Raw genomic sequence first — 15,961 nt, 5'->3', positions numbered from 1 at the left:
GAGCCTTGTGCAGTCACAGAGACAGAACAGGCAGTGATTGTTTAGTCCAAGATAGATGAGATGAATAATTGGAATTGCTTAACTCTCTCCATTGACTGTATCAGGAGTCTGTTCTAGCTCAGCTCTACAGACTCCTAACTTTTAGGTGACTAATAGCTGAGATTAACCTAGCTGAGGTTAACCCTGTCAGAACAAAGAACACAGGGCAATGCCAAAATGACTCAGGATTTTATCTATTTTATTTGATCAAGTGATTTCTGTGGTTTATTGGACTAAAGTTTCAAAAATGTCTACGCATTAGATGGTTCTGAAGTTTTCAGTGCCATACCTGGTATATCTAGGGGACCTGATTTGCACAGGAACAGCAAATAATCAGCATTTTTGAAAATCAAGTCTGACAAATGTGTCTTATAGGAGTTCCTAAACTACCAGTGACTTCAGAAAATTCATGCCATCAGGGATATTGCTATACAGTAAAGTCAGGAATGCAGTTGTAAAAAACCAGAGGCAACAAAAGCTGGTAAAGAATTTATATGGCACAATACCCTTCTTCTTGAACACAGATTTCTGGCCTATGGGGCAGTACTGCTAAGTGTGATGCAACCCTGTTAAAGTTTATGCTAAGGAACTTTTTTGCAGCAAATTTCAACCAAAAAGATCTTCAAAGAGAAACAGCTGAATAATAAATGCTAACAGCTAGCTTGAGAACTTGGAACAGTTTTAGGTTACAGGGAATTTGAAGGGACAAATTCTGAACAGCAACCAAACAAGCACTGAAAACAGTTTGCAATGCAGGGTGAAGGTAGGTAGGTGGAAGTTAACTCAGCTTTGTGTTGAAAAAGCAGTCACAGAGCTTCAAAAAAACCAAACCAGAAACAAAGTGGTTTATGGCAGACTCATGCTGGTCACTTTTTGTTTGATTTGACTATGACTGTAAATGTTTGCCAACACCTTTCCCAGGCTCTAGGTTTTGTCTGAGCATAACTGACACCTGGGCTACCAGGCCATGCAAACAAGAACAAAACTGCTCTGGTTTTAAAGCAGGAAGCTGCCTCGCCCTGCCTTTGTTTTTGCTGGCACTGTAGATCCTCTGTGCCAGGCTGGTTCAGCCAGTGTGGATGGTCACCTACTCTGCATCACTTGTCACCATCTGACACTTCTGGCAGGCAGCAGCAACACTTTTCATTAGCTTTGCCAGTGGATATAAAACCACAGAGGGAGAGCACATGAACATGGATGAGCAGAAATTAAGGCCGAGCGTTACTTACACAGGATTACGTACAGGTAACAGGAAAACCACATTCAGGGACCATTTGAAATCCTATCATAGGTTGACTCATAAATGTGCAGGAATGCTAAGGGCCCCAGATGACAAATAAGAGAGTTCTAGGTCTAAAAGGACAGATTATTTTTCTTTGTGCTTACCTTTTTGTAAGTGCTGTGGAGATCGGTGTGTGACCACAGGGAGTAGAGGAGGACCGAAGCAGCCCTGCTCGCTTTGCTGAACATATTGCTGCAATTTTGGAAAAAGAATGATGAAACGTATTTAAATTCCCACATCATAATCACAGTACATGTACAGACTTCAGCAAACATAATCTCATAGCATTTGTTTTGTCTCTCTTTACTCCTCAACACTGGTTTGCTACCCTTTAGGTATTGTAGCATGTTCCGTGCTGTCCTTATTACTGAAACAAATGGAACATGCCTCCCTGCATGTTCTATTTCCTGCATGTTCCTGCTTCACTCATTCTTCAGAATTAGGGGGGAAATCAAGTGCTCTGTACCCTGCATCTTAGAGCAGCTATCATACTATTGATTTTCAGCTGAGGAAAATACACCTCAGCACAACAAGCATTTGAAAGAATCTTTCCAGTAGGTAAAATCTCTGGTTAGTTAGACAGGATTTAAACTATTCAGGGCCTCAGGAGGCCTCCTTTACTGAGATTGATTTCTTCTTTCATTTTGCAAAGACAGATCAAGGCAAACAGAATAATTATTCATATTTATAAAGCATTAATTATCTTTTGAGTAAATACTGATTACATATTAAAGGATGATTAAATTTTGAATCTACTCCCTAAAATGCCACTTTATAAATTATTTTTAAGTACCGATCTGTAAGTTCTGTAAAAGGTATCCCTGCATTTTATTGCTAAAGATTATCAGAGCTGTGTTACAATGAACAGGAAAGACATTTTTGGTACAGATGAGATCTGATGATTAGTCACTACATATGTATCAGAATTTAGATAATGTTGTGCAGTTACCTTCCGAGGAGTTATTTAAAATGCTGGAACAGGGTGAATTTAGCTATGGATGGCAGAGTTGTTGTAAGAGATCTTCCTGTATTTCCCAATCAGTGCAATTCTATTCCCATCACTCGTTTGAGCTGTCCTGTACCTTGAGATGAAGCGTTTTTTCTCCCTGAGTAGCAGAGGCTGCAGGCTTTTTTTGCCCAGGGAAAGAGTGAGACTTGTGGAGCCTCTTACCTGTCATTCATGCTGATGGCAATGACCTTGGGCAGGCCGTGGGCACTGAGGAGCAGGCGGGCGTTGTGGGAGCTGCTCTGGGTCAGGTTGAACAGGGTGTAGCAGATGGAGGCTGTGGTTTCACAGGCAATGTCCGACCCTGGCACACACTCGGGCAGTATCGACACCAAATCAGGCAGAACTTCTCTGGCTGCAAGGTGGAAGAGAGACAAGCAGTTCCATCACTGACAGGTGCAGATTTACCTTTTTCCTCCCATTCTCCCCCATCAGGGTGCTGTGTGCTCCCACTACATGCTCATGGCTTCATCCCTGCCTTACAGCCCCACAATTCAGGTTAAGCTGCATCCACCCTACATTGGACAGCCTGTAATTTGCCTCATGCACAATCCATTAATACCTCATGTGCTGTTCTGACCTCACCAGGCATGTGCCAGCTGCAGGCTGCCACTTCCCTTTTAGAGATGTTTTATATTAAATTTATCTCCATTTGATATGTAGGTTCATTTTGCTTGATAAATTTAGACTCTTGCATCTACAAAACAGTTTGCCCTCTCAAATGTTGTCCTTTGGCCAAAGTTTTTCTTTGGGAATTTGACCTGAATTCACACATGCTTTCAGTCAATCAAAAAGAGCATCTTTCGATAGAAAGAAGGTTCACCTGAAATTGCCCCAGTTCTCTCTACCATGGGTAAAGCAAGGAAATGGCTGTGAATGTGCAAGATGAAGCACCTGCCCCCAAAGCTCTGTGTTATTCTGTGCTTCCCATGCTCTCATAAATTATTTTTTTCTGATGAAATCCCCACTACTCATCAGTTTAATGTCTTCTCTTTCAGGGGGATCCACCACCTGTAATTTTTAAAACCATATGGATTATCCCTTTGAAATCAGCCCAATAACATGTTATTATATTTTCATTAATAGGGAATGTTCTCTAAGGATTAAACAAGACCCAGGAGACTGTTCTGCAGAATTCTGGAGGTTAATCTGCCCCATGAGCCATCTGTATACCTGTAATTTCCCCTCTGCCCCTTGGTGGGAACACAGAAAAGGACAACAAATTATATGAACACATTGTATCCTATCAGTAGGAAAAAGTCTTAAATACATAATAAATTGAAGTGAGAATATTCAGAATAGAAATGGCTTTTATTTAGAAATTAGATCCTTTAAAAAATGAACTATTTTTTCTATAGCATCTTATAGCTTCCATTCTCAAAAAAATTTACAGGAAAACTGTGTGGACTGCAAACCCCTCAAGCTTTCTGTCTGATAAAAGAGAGTATGATCTTTGCTAGAAGAAGTAGAGATGTTCTGTGATTTCTTGCAAAGCATTACACAGCTGTGGCAGCACAGAACTCGGCACTCACCTTCCTTTACCCTATTTTGAAGCAGAAGAACTCCCTCTCCAAATCTGTAGAGGGACTTTACTTCAATTATGTATTTTTGAAAGGAACACTAATGGAAGCATCTGATGAGGAATATCCAATATAGTGAAAACTTTGTTTAGGCAAAACCCTTTAATTTAAACCCTGTACAGTGACTGCAAGTATCCAGTGAAAAATCTACTGAACTCACAGATCAGGACTTTTTGCACATTTCTTTTTTTGAAAGCAGGAAAATTTAAGGTGAAGAGAACAGAGCAAGCTCTCAGTCTTTGCTCACCTATGTCACTTTGCAGGGAGGTGTTTCGAGACAGGTTCCTGAGCAGTGAGACTGCTGTCTTCTTCACAGCAGGGTGGCTGACGTGCAGCATAGCTCGGATGCCTGGCAGGCCGTTTGCCTTTTGAACAACAGTCCGGGCCACTGCGAATGGCATCTGTGAAAAGGCAGTTCTGTGTCATTACCATGAATGCAGAGCCTCAGAAAAAGCTGCACACAGCCAGTCCTCTGTGCCAATTTAAGCATATTTAAAAGAGTTTTAAACCAGATGAGCTGCAACAGGAAAGGAAGGTGATAGAAGGGAAGTTTCAAGCCCTCTTTCTCCCAGGTGCTCTTTACCCAGTTCCTCAGACAGATATTAGTTTCTTCCACACCAAAGTGATCTGCTGTTATATCAGAGCCCTCCTCTCCCCACAGGACTGTCTTCCATGAAATTACTTTTTTTAGTGCTTTTGGCATCTGCTCATCCCTCATTGTGTAATGAATTAGCAAATCCCACACATGGAGATGTACAGAGAGGGAGAAGAAGCAGGCCCCGTATTTGCCAAGCAAGGAAGAGCTGCACTGCTGGGTATGACTCTCCCTTCAGTGTTCTCCATTGTCCTTCACCATGTCAGTAGCCAGTGACTTGTCAGTGATTACTTGAGCTCAGCTGCACTGCAGCCCTGAACTCTACGCATTCACATCAAGAACTAAGTGACAAGAAAAGGAAAAAAGCTGACTTACTGGTCCAGTGCCAGCTGTGAGGTTCTGAAGAGCTCCCAGGGATGCTTCCTGGGTGTAGTTTCTGGTACTCTTTGCTATTAAGGAGAGGTATATCCTAATCAGTGTAGAATGCCACAGCGATTCAACACCTTTGGGATTGCTCTTTTCCTCAGGTAGTGGGGTGTCCTGCTGCTTCTAAACATGTAAACAGATCAAGCCTTTAGAAACAGTGACCTTTATAACTTAATGCATCACAAGCTAAATTAGCCATTTTATAACTCTCTATGACCAGGTTATTTGCAGACTGTCAGGTTCTGAGCTCAAATAATAATGTGCAAAATTTCAGTATTTAATGATAGTGGCCAGTCCATCCAGTGGAGTATTCCTCAACTAATAAAACATTTTCTATGTCATTGTCATAAGCAGCAGCTGAACAAGAGAATTGGTGTCAAGAAAGACTATCAATAATTTTGCATTTTTGGGGCAAGGAAGTGTCACCCTACCAGATACATCAATAACAGCCTGTTAATTAGATTACAGCCTTATTCTCGAGAGGTTGCTACAAGGTATTAACCAAATAAGATGTAACTAATCATGTACTTTACCTCTTTTACTTTTCTGCTCCGTGTTCCAAAACAGCCTGGTGTTTTATCATTGCTAGAAATATTTCTTCTTTGCATATATATGCTCTGGGCATAGCTCTCAGGGAGCTCTATCTCTAGCTGGTAGGAAAGATTGTGAAGAATGCACACACAGTTCTCTGTGGCCTAAAATAATGAAAGAATAGAAATTGAAAGCTTTGGCATGTGTTGAAGGGACACGTATAGACATGGGATGAGATCTCATTTTTGGATCTTGAGCAACTGACTGCAGAGCTTCTACTGCCTTATGGAAGAGCCAGGCTTCATGCCCATGATCCACCAGACTGCCCCTACACTGATAAATGAAACATGCCCTGGGATGTTCCTGAGCACCAAGGCCAGCTGGCACACGGGGCTGCATTCGGAGTGGGGTGCGTGCCTGTTGGAAACCGTCCTGGGACATTATAATTCCTGAACTGTGCCTGGGAATTGTTTGGGCGAGTGCTACTTGACACAGGCCACAAGTGTGCCAAGAAATGTCTAAGAGCTGAAGAGTAAAGATGATCATGTACACACCTCACCATAGCATCAGCAAGAGGGAAGCTTTTTATCTTCCCCAAGGAGGAAGCATTTTTCTGTGGTAGAATGCTTTTTAAAACAAGACATTCCTTTCTGAACGTGGCTAAGGTCAGGTCTACAATTTCTGAGTGATGAGTCTAGTGGCAAATTGCTTTATTACCAGTTCCTCCTTTCTTGAAAGTCAAAAAGGAATGAGTGGTTTTAAGACAAAATGCAGCAGGGAGATATTGGCACACGTGTAATGTGCTGGATTCTCCCTGAAGCTAATGGCACTGAATACAGGGAGACGGGGAAGCTCAAGCAACTAATCCTAGAAGAGAGCTATAAATGTGCAGTAATTACCACTGCACAGCACAAGTCATAGCAGGCCCACCAGAACTGCCTCACAGGCTGCAGCTAACGTAAGTGACAGCTGGTCTTCTCACCCAACTTCACCCAGCTGAAAGACAAGCCCCTGCTCCAAGAGTCTGTGTTCAGGGTTCCCCTGCACTAAGTGGTGGGAGGAAAGAGGGAAACTGGCATCTGGAGGTGTCCAGGTCCTTGTAGTTACTGGCTTAGGCTTGGGCAGCAAGCAAAAAATGTGCAGTTTTATTTAAAAAAAAAAGCAAACTCGGAAAATTAGTTCTTTTCTAAATGATGTGAGCTCCTTAATCACACTGCCACCAAAGGGATTTAGGTTCTTCCTTTCCTAAGGGGTATGTAGCATTAAATATATAGGAGAGGAACTGGATTAGTTTTTTAAGCTTCTAGCTAGCTAGCACCCTGAGACAACCAAAAGGGCAATCTGACTCTTCTGTGTTTCAGCATTTCTGAAAGCTGTGATTTTATCTCACTTTTTAAAAATAAAAGAGAGAAGTTTCTACCTTTCTCTCTGGTGTTCCTGAAAATGTTTTCCCAGTGCTATGTTACACTATTCTTTTAGATTGCAGGATAAAAATACTCCAAAAAGCTTCTTACTGGGATTTCACCTTTGGTGGCAGTTTTAAAAGCCCTGGAAATAAGTTTTGCAGTTACATCACAGCTGTTTCTGAACATTGACTTCTAAACAACAATAAAAAACGTTCACTCGGCAATTTCCCCTAGGAAAACACTTTTCATCTCGAAGAATACCTTGTCATTAGGCTCATGGTCTGCAATAGCTCCTTGGATATAATACACAAGAGAATCAATTAAGCCCTCGCATTCTCTCATCTTCTTCCTTCCTTCCGGGCCGGCAGAGCTCATGTTTCTGTGCAGGAAAGAATATGTTGGGGAGAAGAGATTTAGTCAAAGGTATTTTCTTGTGCTCCTCTGACAAACTTTTCCAGCTAAATCTTAAAGATACTGAAATTCAGGTTGACTGCTCCTTTTCTTCAGAGGTGTAAGACAATCTGAGCCTCTTCTAGGTAAAACTTTCACTCCAGACAAAAACAAATACTCCAGGAAACAAACTGCTCTGTTTGGATGGATACGGTAAGACCTGGCTCAAATTTTCATCTCAAAGTTGAATTAATCCTTTTTAAGCAGTCAAAAAAAAAAAAACAACCCTGGACTTTTTTTCACTATTCCATTTGTAGTTATATTTTTTAATATTTAGGATGGTGAAAATATCGGAGGAAAGATACTTGTAAAAATTTCCATGCACACAGATGTCCTTTAGAATTAATTTACTTACACCGAGCCAGTTCTTGATCCAAGATGTCCCATCAACAGACACAAGATCTGAGAGTTTTAGCAGCATCTCCACATTCTCATGCAAAGACCCACTCTTTGCCTGGCTTTCAAGTAACATTTGCTGTCTTTGTAGTAACCCAAGTACAACTTATAAATGAATTTGAAAAGTGATTTAAAAACTCTCGAAAAACCAAACACATACTGCTTGAAGCTGCTTGGCTCTAATCAAGCTACTGATTTCCAGGGAAGAAACAATATTTACAATTTTGGGGCATAATTATCTTTACAACTCAACAAAGTCTGAATTATGGAATACTGGAATTATAAATCCAGGCCTTATTATTTTGGACTCCTGCAGCTCTGCTGGCTAAAAGGCTGCATATTCCAGCGTCTTTGTTTGAAATAACGTTAAATATAACCCACTCTTAGCATCCAGCAAAACACAGAGGGACATGTTCCTTTACATAGTTTCAGGTTGCTTATTTTGCATGCTTTGCCCACTAAAAATTACAATGTTTACAATTTTATTAGTGACAGATCCAGTAAGGTTTAAACTTTCCTGTGGCTTATGACTGTAAAATGAATGTAGCATTTTATACACCTTTTATACACATTTTATACACAGTGTCATTTCACTTCTACTATTTTTTTTTCCTCTGGGAAGTACACATTCAGGTTAAATACTTCAGGTTAAATACTAATGCACTGCAACTACAATTTTACTCTAGGTCGTGATGTTAACAATGTCTCTGTTTATGAGCTCATTTATTCTCTTGTGGAATTATATATCACAGAATCAATATTCAGATTCCACAACATGGCCTACTATAGACATTCCCTTGGAATTTAGTTTACCAATATATGTCACATTCGATGCATGTCACCCTTTCCTATGTTTATGCTGAGAGAAATGCACACAGTACAGCCCTCCTGGTGCATAGGAAAAATAGTCTCTGAGGCACAGAGACTAAAAATACTGTTAAAGATAAGTGTGGAATTTCCCTCTCCAAAGACTCTTCAGCTGATGCAGTGTTTTGTTTAGCCCCAGTACCAATACTACCCCCTCCACTTTTTACACCTGATCCTGCTGAATGCTTGTGCAAGGAGAGGCCATGCCCCAGCCTTGCTGCCAGCATGAACAGAGTAGGGCAAAGAGCTTTTATAGCTCAGGAGGCAGAGAAGAGCCTGAATCAGGGGCACTGTCCTGCTCTGCAAGGGAAATTAATTACTGGGCTCTGTTTCATTAAGAAGCTGATGCCCATCCAGTGACAGATATCAGTGCGTGTCCGTGTGCATGCCTGTACACACATGGGTACTCCATTGTCCACCTTCCTGTTTCCTTAGCAGGACAACGTGGACTGGGAAGGGAAGAGCTCCTGCTCTCCCACTCATCCAAAGACAGCTGTAACCACCTTACTCTAAACAGGTTTAGAGAAGACCATTGCAGGGAATACCTCAGCTGGCAGTTTAAGTTTGCTAATTGCTTGAGAAATTCCAGCAGATAAAAATATTATTCGATTGGTAAAAAAATAAGTATTTCTGAGAAGTGTCACAGAAATGTGAATTTAAATATCTTTTTTTTTTGAAACAATGGAGACATTTTGCTTAGAGAATTTCAAAACTGACTTCATCTTGGCTTCCCAAGATTTGAGATTCCTGAAAATTGGAATGCCAGCCTCTGAGCTCCAGAACTGGGCTTTATTGTAGTGGAGTTCCTGGAGTCACTGAAATATTCAGTGCTTGCAGTGTGAGGAGAATGCAGTTTTAGGGAGATTGCTGCTTGTGGGGATGCTCTGCTTTAAATGACTCAGAACTTACATTTTGGCAGCACCTACCTACAAAAAAATCCCTGACATGCCATGCTCAGCTGTGGTAATCCTGGTGACATGCTCAAACTGTGCCATTTGCTGATGTGGATGCACTCTATCTGTCTGCATGCCTCATTTATCTCATCTTGCATTTGCTGCTTCTGGCCCCTCCTGCACATATTCATGGTGCAACTGTATCTGTAATCAAAATAGCTCTTTGCCCACAGTCCTGTGGCATGTGGGGAGGACTAGCTAATTTCCTGTTGGGAAATATTATTTTGATCCAGAGTTGTGAGGTAAATACAAAGAAATGCGACACAGTAAAACCAAGTGTGACTTTGAAAGAAATAGGATGATGGTAATAAATGTTCAATTAGCTGATAAATGGCACCAAATGAAAGGGATACTCCCTCTAAGCCAACACTGAGTCATACACTGACTGTTGGAAAAGGTTCTTGAACTGCTGTGAATGGTCTGCTTAACTGATAAGAAGAAGGATTTTGCTCCTGGGACTCATTCTGCTAAAACTGGTAATGTGAATTTAATTCAATTACCAGACAACATTCTGGGAAATTCTATTCCCTTCATGCCTTGCACAGTCCAAAAATTCACCAAGGAGGGAAAGGTATCTGGGATCTATTTAGTAACTAGAGGCGCCAAGCTTCAAGCTGCTTGTTGGAAGTAACAAAATTCCTTTCAGGAATTGGGGGAGCAGATACACTGAAGAGGAGGCAAGGGAAGATAAGAATGGATGGAAATAAACTTAAAGGAATGGCAATGCTACGCAAGAGGCCTTGGTTCAAAGACTTGTTATCATCAGTCATTTGTTTTACATTCTCTCTTAGAAGCTGCCATTATGAGTCTGAGCTTTTCAACACACGGGCAGAGCTTTGGCTTCCCTTCTCTCCAGAGTAAATGGAAGCAGATGTTTATGCAGACTCCTGGGCTGAAGTGCAATGATATGATTTCCTCCAAATACAGCTTTCCACTGTCCTTGTGGGTCACTGTGCAATTCACAAGAAGCTCAAACGGGAGCTGGGACAGACAAAGTGCGAAAAATAATAATGAAAAAGGAAGGCTGAATTTTATTTTACTGTGTGAGGAACCAGGAGCAGAGAAGTTAGCTGACTTTCCTGGAGGTAGTTGTCTAGAAGATTTTGAAAAACTAGAATACATAGGGGCACAGGATGTGTCCTTACAGAGCAGTTAAAAAGGAAGGCTCTGCCTTCACTCTTCCCAGTGAAGTACAACAGCTTCAGCACCTAAATTAAATGTTTTGCAGGAGAAAATGTGACACCTGTGTATAAATTTGGGAAAGTTCAGAATTGCAGAAGTTTTGGGAAAAGGTATTTCAAGATAAAAATGGAACCAGTTCACTATCAGCTTTCAAGGTGTTATAAAAACAGCCTTCCACTAAACTTTCCTTTCAGAGGGAAAGTCATGCCAGAGGTTCACCTATGTATATAAATAATATCAAAACCATGCATTCTACATGCTGGCATCTTATCCTTTCAGACTCAGAGGAGTATGGGGAAATATCTTGACGATTTTTATCCATTTGTATTGGAACTGGAAGCAGAACTTTTATGTGTAGGACTTTCAGGCCAAGAAAAAATGACTTTACCTCTGAAATTCAACAGGACTTCTCTAGAAATGTCTGTAACACTCCTCTAGATAGTTTAATACACCAGTTTTACTTGTTCAGCTTATTGTCAGGCAACCAGTGAAGACTGTTATTTGGCTTACTCTGTTCAGGCTTTTTATCATATTTCACAACTAAACGATGCTATTACTTACTCTAACTGCTTATGCAGAATTCTGGGATGTACACAGCTTCTTTTTTATCATGTTAAGTTTTGTGACCTGTGGTTTCTGCAAAGCTTTGCTTCTTGCAGGGTTTTAAGACAAAACACAGACCTAGGGAATGGGATTAACAAATCCTCCTAATGTCAGACTTCCTTATCAGTGACTGCATACACTGACACAGGCACAGAGATTCAGGACCCCACAATACTTCTGGCAATAACTGGGGACTGGTCTGGTCATGCACTCATTCCAGTGCTTGGAATTACCTGCAATATTATCTGCTAGATGTGGCTTCACTTCTCCTGCTGCTGTTTTGTCAAAGAACATGAAGGAAGCTTTAATTTATAATTTGGTAATGGTGTGGTGCAGTGCATGTGCCCCCACCAGATGCTAGTGTTAGGTCTGGGCTGTGGGTGTCCCTTCCAGTCAACAGTTGTATGGAAATTTTTGAAAAGAAGTTCTGGCATTCTCCTACAACTAAATGCTGTACTATGCATAATGTATTGCACTTCAAAGTACTATTTTTACCCTCTAATAGAAGCTGCAGGCTATAGACTTTATCAACATGGCCAACAAACATGTTAGCATTACAAAAGGGAAGACTAATTACAGATTTATATTCTGGCAAATAAGTATACTCTTTAAACATATTCATAAGCAACATCATTCCCTCAGTTTACACTTTTATTACTCGGAGGTGTGCCCTTCTTTTTACTTATGCAGAGATTTTTTGTTATTAATACATAAGGAAGGAATATTTCTAGTGACCTAATCTGGGAGGTGAGTCAATCTCCAGAAAAGAGATGCAAATTGATTAATCTTAAACATCTCAGCTATTTGGCCAGTACAAAGAGGTAAGCCTCATTAAAAACTATTCTCTGCTAGAAAGTATGTGGCAATCCTGCAGATCATCTTTACCTGGGAATTTTCAAGCCCTTCTTGTCCTATTTATAATTTTCAGTGTTGAAGTTCTTAAAAATGAGAAGGACTAGAATATGAGCATCATGTTTTTAAAACAGGTAATGTATCCTTAAGCACCTACATAAGGGCAGTTTTAGAGACTTTGAATTAGGGCTGGAGAGCTCACTGCAGCTCTGGAGCAGCCCCATGCACTGACTTTGTGCCCAGAGTAAGGTTAAGCCCAGAATCTACTCTCATTTGGAAGAACCCAGGTACTGTTATGCCTTATTTGTCATATAATGAGTTGTGTCAATCTGCTGAAACAAGCTCAGGAAGAGCAACACCGAGCTAAACCTGAGAATGATCTGTGCCCCCATCAGCTACCTCGTAGGGAAGAGACTGTTCCAGAGTCCAAACACCAAGAGAGGAGCAGCCAGACTGGTTTCTGCACAAATGCACTTGGGCTAATTAATACGAAAAACACAACCTCCTTCATTTCCTAGACAACACCACTAGCATTAGCTAGAGAGGTTTTATTATGGGTGGTTAATGTTTCTTTGTTTCTGAGTCATCAGAGTAAATAAAAGTTAATTATTACGTAGAGATGGAGGTATTTAGTAGTCAGTGGGCTGACAGGAAGTCTGCAGAAAAAGGTGCATTATTGTTGAGTATTTTGTATAGCTTACAATTCATTTGTCTTCTGAAACCACACGAGTCAGATACAGAGCTGTTTGCACAGGAAAAATCAATGCCAGACACATACAACTACTCTGCTATAGGACATGTTAGCATAGCAGGTATGTGTGAGGCAAAACTGGGCAGCTTCCCAGCCTCCAAACTCCAAACTTAATTCCTTGCACTCTGCTAGAAGGAGTTTAAACCTCAGGCCATGCCCTTTGCAGTCATGTATTACTCCTTAGTCAGTTCAAACTATGTCCTTCCGTGCATTTTTAAGTGTGTAAACTTACTTAACATGGAATGGCTTTGTACTCACAAAGGGCCCCCATTTTATAGACTGTTATAGGTGTTTCTACTGAAGATGTGATTTTTATGCTTCAGCCATTTAGGGGTCTGTTCACTGAGGCCTTTGGTGTTTGTCTGCAGTAACTGCTACTGTGTCTACGAGGCTATTAGCAGACTGCAGTACTAAATACACAAACTATAAATCTATTAATCCACCCCATGGCTGCAACTTGCTTGAACTTGTGCAAAAGGCTGGACTGGGCTTACTCTGGTTTAAAAAATGGCTTCTCCCTAATTTAAATCACTTTCTAATCAGTTTAGGCACAGACGATGGTATGTCAAAGTAAGCATCTTTGACAGCAGCTGAAAATGGAACACTTTTATGTGCTTGTAGGTACCATGTCCCCTTTCCAAGTCATCTATTTAGACAAGACATGATTGTGGCTTTAGATGAACTCTGTGTATTTACCCAAAAATAATTGTGCAGACCTGTTTTATCATCAGTATTGCTTTGGGTAGTTGCAGAGTGCTCACCTTAGGCATCCTGTGGCATTATAGAAGATATCAGGGTCAGGTAGAACACTTGATTTTGGGTAATCTCTGTCTGGCCAGCCTGAGTAGGGGATGAGGACAGCTTCAGTCAGCGTCTGCAGGGCTTCTCTAACCAACAGGTGCTTCAGCTGGTCATTGGAGGACAGATTCCACAGCAAACCTGTAATACCCACAATAAAATCAGAGTGGCAAAAAGACTCCCCTGCACTTTGAAAGACTTAATCTCATACCCCTTGAAGTCAATGAGTGAAGAGCCTGCCTGGCACTTGATATCCTGAAGAGGAGCAGAAAGGATCGGTAAGCGTTCACCAGCCCTGATCCAGGGACGTGGAAAGAGGGCAGAAAAGGGGGCACAGTTATCCATGTGAATAAAGTAAAATCTCTACACAGTCAGCCTAATGCCCAACCAAGAAGTGCAGTTTTCCATGGCTCTGCATTGCCCATCTGCAGTGATCACCTTCTCTGTTACCAGTGCAGCACAAGCTAGGGGAAAATAAACTCACAAAAGGGATAGATGGGAGGTGCAGGGAGTGAGTTTACAGGAAATCTGCTGGAAGACAGGAGATGCCCATTACCAAGTTTCTCTAACACTTGATAGCAACATTTCTCATAAGAGGGAAAGCTGTTAACACTGGCTGGCTGCTTCTGTCCAGACATTAGTCACTAAACAAATCATTAAGTAATGCTACAAACCTTCTCTATTCGCAATCTCCAAAACAAATTTCAAATATAATCTTGTAGAACTTAGCAGGTTCCATTATATTCTATTCCAACACACAACAATTCTTTTTAAAGAGCTCTTCACCTGGAAAATGACACGTATTTCTGCTTTTCACTACAAAGGCATTCATTGTTTCTCCAGCTTGCTGCTCTAAGTTTCACAGACCACCTCCTCCACACACTGGCAGAGTATTAGTGAATGTTCCTTTCATCAGCTCACAACAACAACAACAAAATGTTTCTTTTGTATCTCCTTACACTTTGAATCTAATTTCAGGTATTGTGAACAACAGTAAAATCAAAACAAAAGCCAGCCAGAAGCAGCCCATTCCTTCTTCTGGGATCAGCTCTTCAGCATCTGAATCAGGAGATAAAAGGAAGAATGTACTTTTCTGAAGGGTAAGTAAGGCTTACAGGAAATCAGACAAGCAGTCCAAAGGGCATTGGTAAGGGAAGCAGGTTTAAGACAGAAGGGCACAAATGCAAGGAATTGCACAAGGACAGAATATACTTTTAAAAAGAACAAATGCATTTGGAATTACAGGCAGACACTTAGAATTGTCAAAAGAGAATTTGAGATATTGCTCTCACTGTAAATCTTCCAACAAAACCCATACCTTTACCCACAGGCACTGTCTCTCTGGGCTCAGAAGGATTCTCTCAGTGGTATTCTGGGTGTGGATGAATTTGCTCACATTAGAAAATGTCTTTAGGAGTAGATTCTTTCCTTGCACCTATGCTGTAATGCATAGTTTTCCCTTAGATGGTTATTTGGAAAAATGGGTTGGGTCTGCTTTTAAATTTACATTTCTTTTCATGACAGTTCTGCTTGTGCTGTAATCTTCCCCGCAGGAAAAACTTCCTTTAATTTCTTATATTAATGCTGCACAATAACAAGATCAGGAGGTTAGCTACTCCCTGGAGGCTCATCTGGCTTATCTTCAAAAGCTAACATTATTTTGTTTTTTTCATGCCACAGCCATTTTACTTTCTGTTCCTCAGTATGCTCTCCAAATACTATAAAATTCCAGTCCTGCCTTAGCTCCTGCGCTGTCTCCAAATGACGCCCTCTCCTACTAAGGAGTAACCTCACTCCTTTCCTAAGAGATTTCTAAGTAGCTTGTGTGTCAAAAAAAGGACAAAGCCTCTGTTTCCTTTGCTCTACCTGTTATCAGTGATTTTGTGGAGCTAGCAAATTCAGTCTCATTCCCTCTGTGAAGAGATCATATGAGCACAGAAATTCCATAGAAACTGGGCAGCTCTTTTCTGCACAGGGGCATTAGGCAGACTGGGTCACAGCAGCTTTCAAACCCCTGTCACCAGCACAAAGCTGCTTTGGTAGAGCAGTGGTTTAGTGCTTTTTGTGTGTTCACAGACTGTGAGGCAGTCACAGCACGTGCTGTAATCAGCATTTATCTCCACACACTTTGGCTGCTTTTGTTTTTTCACAGCACAATAGAAGGCCCACTGCATGACTGGGCTCAGTCTGTATTCCTCAGCCTAGGTCTTGAAGAAAATACAGGCCATCAAAAAATTCTTTGGG

General features: G+C 41.1%; 1 protein-coding gene across 2 annotated transcripts in view; it reads right to left on the bottom strand.

Moving 5' to 3' along the window:
- Positions 1–15,961, bottom strand: part of PKP2 (plakophilin 2) — a 38,990-nt gene that overhangs the window by 2,676 nt on the left and 20,353 nt on the right. For both annotated transcript variants that reach the window (XM_048302293.1, XM_048302294.1), the window contains exons 6-12: positions 13,681–13,858; positions 7,127–7,244; positions 5,462–5,623; positions 4,878–5,051; positions 4,155–4,308; positions 2,493–2,682; positions 1,426–1,513 (exon numbers count right to left, since the gene is read on the bottom strand). In XM_048302293.1, the coding sequence (XP_048158250.1) occupies positions 1,426–1,513; positions 2,493–2,682; positions 4,155–4,308; positions 4,878–5,051; positions 5,462–5,623; positions 7,127–7,244; positions 13,681–13,858 (1,064 nt within the window). The remainder of the gene's footprint in view (positions 1–1,425; positions 1,514–2,492; positions 2,683–4,154; positions 4,309–4,877; positions 5,052–5,461; positions 5,624–7,126; positions 7,245–13,680; positions 13,859–15,961) is intronic.

Source organism: Corvus hawaiiensis, chromosome 4, assembly GCF_020740725.1.
Source record: "Corvus hawaiiensis isolate bCorHaw1 chromosome 4, bCorHaw1.pri.cur, whole genome shotgun sequence".
Taxonomy (NCBI): Eukaryota; Metazoa; Chordata; class Aves; order Passeriformes; family Corvidae; genus Corvus; species Corvus hawaiiensis.
This window is presented reverse-complemented; position numbering and strand designations above follow the sequence as displayed.